This window comes from Theropithecus gelada, unplaced genomic scaffold (assembly GCF_003255815.1).
Source record: "Theropithecus gelada isolate Dixy unplaced genomic scaffold, Tgel_1.0 HiC_scaffold_16213, whole genome shotgun sequence".
Lineage (NCBI taxonomy): Eukaryota > Metazoa > Chordata > Mammalia > Primates > Cercopithecidae > Theropithecus > Theropithecus gelada.
The window spans coordinates 9754-17092 of NW_020258006.1; the positions used below are offsets into that span (position 1 = coordinate 9754).

General features: G+C 47.3%; 1 protein-coding gene across 1 annotated transcript; it reads right to left on the reverse strand.

The window, feature by feature from the left end:
* Positions 1-1212: 1212 nt before the first annotated feature.
* Positions 1213-7125, reverse strand: LOC112617411 (putative oncomodulin-2). The gene is made up of 4 exons (XM_025374178.1): positions 6976-7125; positions 5299-5431; positions 3573-3682; positions 1213-1507 (listed from the first exon to the last, which is right to left on the reverse strand). Exons 1-4 carry the CDS (start codon positions 7034-7036, stop codon positions 1482-1484), a joined length of 330 nt encoding a protein of 109 aa, XP_025229963.1. The 5' UTR covers positions 7037-7125; the 3' UTR covers positions 1213-1481.
* Between the last annotated feature and the right edge of the window lie 214 nt (positions 7126-7339).

Consider the following 7339-nt stretch of genomic DNA (forward strand, 5'->3'; position numbering starts at 1 on the left):
CCACCATCTCTAATAAATAAACAATAAAAAGTAAGGCTGGGTGCGGTGGCTCACACCTGTTATCCCAACACTTTGGGAGGCTGAGGTGGGAGGATGGCTTGAGCCCAGGAGTTTGAGATCAGCCTGAGCAACATAGCAAGACCCGCCCCCACCATCACTAATAAATAAACAATGAAAAGTAAGGCCAGGTGCGGTGGCTCATGCCTGTTATCCCAACACTTTGGGAGGCTGAGGTGGGAGGATCGCTTTAGCCCAGCAGTTCGAGATCAGCCTCAGCAACATAGCAAGACCTCACCTCTACCAAAAGTACAAAAGTTAGCCGGGTGTGGTGGTGCATGCCTGTAGTCCTAGCTACTCAGGAAGCTGAGGTGGGAGGATGGTTTGAGTCCAGGAGGCAGAGGTTGCAGTGAGCTGAGATCATGCCACTGCACTCCAGCCTGTGCGACAGAGCCGGACCTTGTCTCAAAATAAATAAATAAATAATAAAGAGGAAATGGGTCTGTTTGTACTAACCTGGAAACGCAAGTCTCTCCTGAGCTTTACAGACCACTACAGACACGTGTTCTGTTTTGTCTTAATTAAAAGCAAAGTGGCTTTCTAACTAACACATGGCAGAAAACACACCGGTAAGAGTGATTGGCCGGGCGCAGTGACTCACGCCTGTAATCCCAGCACTTTGGGAGGCCAAGGTAGGCGGATCATTTGAGGTTAGGAGTTTGAGACCAGCCTGGCCAACATGGTGAAACCCCATCTCTACTAAAAATACAAAAATTAGCCGGGCGTGGTGGTGTGCACCTGTAATCCCAGCTACTTGGGAGGCTGAGGCAGGACAACAGCTTGAACTCGGAAGGCAGAGGTTGCAGTGAGCCAAGATTGAGCCACTGCACTCCAGCCTGGGTGACAGAGTGACTCTGTCTCAAAAAAGAGAAAAAAAAAAAAAGAGTGATTTTATGCTGGCTAAAATCCCTTTCTATTAATTTCAGTGTCAGAAGATTTGCTGAGAAAAATCCTAGCATGACGATGGCATTTATTTGTAACTTTAAAGAAACAACCAAAAAAATCCTCCAAAACCTGATTTCCTTGTTTGCTCAAGCATTAACACCAGCGTGGCCCGCTTCAGGCTTGATGGGACCAGAAATCTGACGAAAAGCCCTTGGTCCCAGCTTGCTTGAGTGTGGTGCTGAGAAAAAAACACGCCCACACATCGGCAGATGATGAGAAGCCTGTCTTTATTGGGTGATTTTTAGAGGCATTGCCAGTTGGGGGATGGGGGCTTACAGAAGTCGTCAGGGCACATCCACCACCGAGAACGTCGTGAGCGACTCTCTCATGACCTCGCTGAAACAATGAGCAAACTGCAGAAGGTTTCCGGGAAATTAACAAATTAGGTAGGGGTAGGATGTGGGGTTCCCCATTCCCAGGGCTTTGGAATCCTTCCAGGTGATCATTCCTTTCTGTCTTTTCTCCAGACACTGGGGCTTTTAAGAGTGCACCATTTCCTGGAATTCTAGAACAGAAGAGGTGAGAAGAGGGTCAGTGGAGGTGGCTTGGTTCTTTACAGACATGCCGTGGCCAATGAGAATTCCAAAGAGGGAAGGAAGTGAAAAAAATTGTCAGATGATGGGCATGGCCCCCTTGGAGGGGACAAAAGAAAGAAAAACCGGCTGGGTACAGTGGCTCACGCCTGTAATCCCAGCACTTTGGGAGGCCGGGGCAGGTGGATCATTGGGTCATGAGATTGAAACCATCCTGGCCAAAATGGTGAAACCCTGTCTCTACTAAAATACAAAACTTAGCTGGGCGTGGTGGCGCACGCCTGTAATCTGAGCTGCTTGGGAGGCTAAGGCAGGAGAATTGCTCGAACCCGGGAGACGGAGGTTGCAGTGAGCTGAGATCGTGCCATTGCACTCCAGCCTGGACGACAGAGCCAGACTCTATCTCAAAAAAAGGAGAGGGGAGAGGAGAGGAGACCTGGGTATCAATGACTATATCTCGAGGGAGTCCACAGGGTTCCCTTTCTCTGAATAATCTTATTTAACAAACATCTTCAGCTTTGCAATAGAGGCCTTTGAATTAGAACTTGTCAAGCCCATCACTTCTATTCGTTCATTTTGAATGAATGAATGAATTCAGTATAATTGTGGCCATCTGTGAACATTTAACTTATCGTCTGGTCAATTTCAGACAGCAAGGGGAGGTTTTCTTTCTCTATGCTGTAGCTGGGTATTGCATTTTTAGGATATATTTGATAGGGTGGGACTTTGAACTGACTCTCCTCCAGTGAACCTACCTCCAAAAGTTTCTGTTACTAAAAGAAGGATAATAGTAATAATAACAAGGTATGGACGTTATAGATTGATATAAAAAACTGGGGATTTGCTTTATATTTATTGATAAGCTTTGTTTATTTGGAAATCTTTCATGGTTATGTTTATCTTTTTTTTTTTTTTTGAGACAGAGTTTCGCTCTTGTTGCCCAGGCTGGAGTGCAATGGTATGATCTCAGCTCACTGCAACCTCCGTCTCTTGGGTTCAAGTGATTCTCCTGCCTCAGCCTCCCGAGTAGCTAGGATTACAGACGCCCACCACCACGCACGGCTAATTTTTTATATTTTTAATAGAGACAGAGTTTCACCATGTTGTTCAGTCTGGTCTTGAACTCCTGACTTCAGGGGATCTGCCCACCTTGGCCTCCCAAGGTGCTGGGATTACAGCCTTGAGCCACCACGCCCAGCCTGTGGTTATGTTTAAATAAGTCAATCCCCCCCCTTACCTAATCTGTTTTTATGAGCTATCTATCTGCATTAACTCCCGTGTAGTAAGTGATAATGGTATAATTTTGAACAGGTTTTTTTTTTTTAAATAAGCATCTAATGTAGCAGTTTTAAATTTCAAATTGGCACCACCAGAAGGACCACCATACGTTCTGCTGAGTTGGCAGGCACAAAGTAGCTCAAAAGCACGCTAGCAACGTGACAAAAGCAAGTGAAAATAGTCCTACAGCTGTGCTAGTGTATGCTAAAGCTCAAACCTAGGATTCTGCCTACGGAAGATGCAATACATGAGGTTGGCTTATTTGTTCTCAGTTTAATATTATCCACTTGGCGGGCTAATGTCCAATAAAACATATTTGTCTAAACCCTTGAAAACAAAGAGGCCTTCCTACGCACGCCAATGGACTCTGGTCTGAAGATGTAAATCTTCCCCTTATTCTGAGGGGTTCAAACCCCACTGGTGGAAATTCCTTGTGCTATATGCAGGTGCATTATGGCATCTTGCAAATAACTGGCCAGGTGGCTAGCTAGTCCTCTAGTCAGGTGAAGGATATTTTGCAGCTCCTAGACAATGACCAGTGTGACCAGCTTCTACAGCACCTGCCGAGCATTATGCCAGGGTTTTTACACACATCATTTGCATCCTTACCTTAGTCCCATTTTACAGATGAGAAGACTGAGGCTCGTTATGGTTAAGAAAGGGAGATTTTAAGCTACATCGGTTGGATCTCACAGCCCAAGCTCTCACGGATGCTTCCTGAGCTAGAGTGTTTTATGCTACGTACAGGCGCGGACATACCCTCTGCTCCAATTTTTCCATCTCCATCATTATCCGCAGCAGCCATCAAGGACTTGGTTTCTGACTCGGTCAGTTCTCTGGCACCACTCTCAAACTTCTGGAGGAAAAACCTACAGGAGAATAAAGATCCATGGGGATTTTCTGAAAGATCATGCATCTCTGTGTTTACACTTGTGTTTTTCCTTTGAGTAAATCATCTGTTTCCAGCACTTGCAATAATTAGCCAAGGTCTTAGCAAGCAGAGGTTTCCTTAAGCTGTAGAAACCAATGGTGGGCATTTCATTTTTAAGGGTTTTTTTTTGTTTTGGTGTGGTTTTTGGGTTTTTCTTGAGACAGGGTCTTGCTGTGTTACCCAGGCTGGAAGGCAGTGACCCCATCATGGCTCACTGCAGCCTCCATTTCCTGGGCTCAATCAATCCTTCTGCCTCAACCTCCCAAGGAACTGGAATGACAGGTGCTTCCCACCATGCCCCACTAACTTTTTTTTTTTTTTTTTTTTTTTTTGAGACGGAGTGTTGTTCTGTCGCCCAGGCTGGAGTGCAGTGGCCGGATCTCAGCTCACTGCAAGCTCTGCCTCCTGGGTTTACACCATTCTCCTGCCTCAGCCTCCCAAGTAGCTGGAACTACAGGCGCCCTCCACCTCGCCCGGCTAGTTTTTTTTTTTGTTTGTTTTGTTTTGGTTTTTTTTGTATTTTTTAGTAGAGACGGGGTTTTACCGTGTTAGCCAGGATGGTCTCGATCTCCTGACCTCATGATCCACCCATCTCAGCCTCCCAAAGTGCTGGGATTATAGGCTTGAGCCACCACGCCCAGCCAACTTTTGTATTTTTTTGTAGAGACAAGGGTTTGTCATGTTGCCCAGACTGGTCTTGAACTCCTGGGCTCACTCAAGCAATCCGCCCACCTCAGCCTCCCAAAGGGATGGAATTGTAAGTGTGAGCCACAGTGCCTGGCCCATTTTTAAGCTTTTAGTGTTTTTCATTTTTATTTATTTATTTAGTTGAGACAGAGTCTCTCTCTGTCACTTAGGCTGGAGTGCAGCTGCACGATCTCGGCTCACTGTAACCTCTGCCTCCTGATTTCAAGCGATTCTTGTGCTTCAGTCTTCTGAGTAGCTGGAATTACAGGCGTGAACCACCACGTTTAGCCAAAGTTTTAGTTTTTTAAAATCCATTTGCCAAAGGAAATCCCTTACACCAAAGAATCTTTGCGGCTGGGCACTGTGGCTCACACCTGTAATCCCAGCACTTTGGGAGGCCAAGGCAGGAGGATCACTTGAAGCCAGGAGTTTGAGACTAGCCTGGGCAACATGGTGAAACCCCATCTCTACTCAAAATACGAAAATTAGCTGGACGTGGTGGCATGCACCTGTAATCCCAGCTACTTGGGAGACTGAGGCATGAGAATCACTTGAACTTGGAAGGCGGAGGCTGCAGGGAGCTGAGATCATCCCACTGCACTCCAGCCTGGGTGACAGAGCGAGATGCTGTCTCAGAAAAAAAAAAAGAAAAGAATCTTTGCACCTGCAGTCTTCACTGCCCGTGTTGAGGGCTTTGCCTGGGTAGATGTGTGGTCAACTGACTCATATCCTTTGCTTTAATGATGCTTGGCTGAATGACCAACACTGAGGCTGGCCATTGAAGAAATACTCAGCATCCTGGCCCCCATTGCACCCCAGGGCCACCCAGCAGTGCCGGGTACCAGACAGACTCAGGACAAAGCTTACTTAAGCTCCTCTTCATCCAGGTACCCGCTCTGGTCGTTGTCTATGAACCGGAAAACGTCCTTCACCTGACTGGCTGACATCTTGGAGAGGCCTGACGTCTGGAAGAATTTTTGGGGTTCAAAAGTGTCTGGGTCTGAAGAACAGAGAATGGGTTATTCTGACACTCATTGGATCACATTCTATACTGGGGCCAAGGTACTGAAAACACAGATGATTAAAAATACTTCAACAATATCCCTGAGCTACGGGGATGCTCAACTGGTCCAAGATTTTGGGACAGCCAAGACTTGATGGCTCTGTGACGGCATCCATGTCCCCTCTGCCCCAGCCTTCCCTCCTCCAGTTGGCTTTGTCCATTTCCCTTTTCCCTCCTCCTCTCCTCTATGCCTCCCCCTCCCCCTGGCCCACTTCACAGGCTGTGTAGCCGAGCCCCCAACATCCCTGGTCTAATTGGTAGGGGGAAATGCAATCACTGGATTTCAACAGGCTAAACGGCCTTTGGTGATTTCTTTCTCTTTTTTTTCTTTTCTTTCTTTTTTTTTGAGACAGAGTCTCACTCTGTCACCCAGGCTGGAGTGCAGTGGCATGATCTCGGCTCACTGCAATCTCTGCCTCCTGAGTTCAAGTGATTCTCCTGCCTCAGCCTCCCGAGTAGCTGGTATTACAGGCGTGCACCCCCATGCCCAGCTCATTTTTGTATTTTGGATAGAGACAGGGTTTTGCCATGCTGGCCAGATTGGTCCTGAACTCCTGACCTCAAGTGATCCACTGGCCTTGGCCTCTGGAAGTGCTGGGATTACAGGCGTGAGCACCACACCTGGCCCTTCAGTGATTTCTTGCTTTCATGTTTTGTAGGTTTCTTTTGTCTTACAGAAGTGTAATCGTGTGCTCAGATCCCAGATCTCTATAATTTTAGTTATCTAATAAATAGTAGTTTTCTTCTCCAATTCCACGAACTTTCCAGCCAAGCTCTTATTTATTTATTTATTTATTTATTTAGAGACAGAGTTTCACTCTGTCGTCCAGGCTGGAGTGCAGTGTAGTGATCATAGCTCACCACAGCCTCAACCTCCTGGGCTTGAGTGATCCTCCTACCTCAGTCTCCTGAGTAGCTGGGACCACAGGCGCATGCCATCATGCCCTGCTAGTTTTTATTTTTATTTTGTAGAGATGGAGCCTTGCTATGTTGCCCAGGCTGGTCTCAAACTCCTGGGCCCAAACAGTCCTCTCACCTTGGCCTCCAAAAAGTGTTGGGATTACAGATGTGAGCCACCATGCCTGGTCTACACTTTTTTTTTTTTTTTTTTTTTGGAGACAGAATCTTGCTCTGTCTCCCAGGCTGGAGGGCAGTGGTGCGATCTCAGCTCACTGCAACCTCCGCCTCCCGGGTTCAAGCAATTCTCTGCCTCAGCCTTCCAAGTAGCTGGGATCACAGGTACCCACCACCACGCCCAGCTAATTTTTTTGTATTTTTAGTAGAGATGGGGTTTCACCATCTTGGCCAGGCTGGTCTCGAACTCCTGACTTTGTGATCTACCCGCCTCGGCATCCCAAAGTGCTGGGATTACAGGTGTAAGCCACTGCATCTGGCTGCCTGGCCTACATTTTGATTTTGTGTTGCTTTGCTGAAGGTGCAAAGCTGTGAGGAAATCCCATCCCACCCCACGTCCCCTCTACCTTGGCATTCCTGGAGGGCTGCTGCAATGTCGTCAGCACTGAGCACGTCCGTGATGCTCATTTTCTACCTACTCACACAGAACAAACGAGATGTGATAAGCCAGAAGCAGGGACGTGCACATCCAGGGGAAACACATCTCAGGCCCACTGAAACTGCATGTGTGTCTAGATTTTTTTTTTCAATTGAAATGGAGTCTGACTCTGTTGCCCAGGCTGGAGTGCAGTGGCACCATCTCGGCTCACTGCAAACTCCGCCTCCTGGGCTCAAGTGATTCTCCTGCCTCAGCCTTCCGAGTAGCTGGGATGACAGGTGCGCACTATCATGCCTGGCTAATTTTTGTGTTTTTAGTAGAGACGGGGTTTC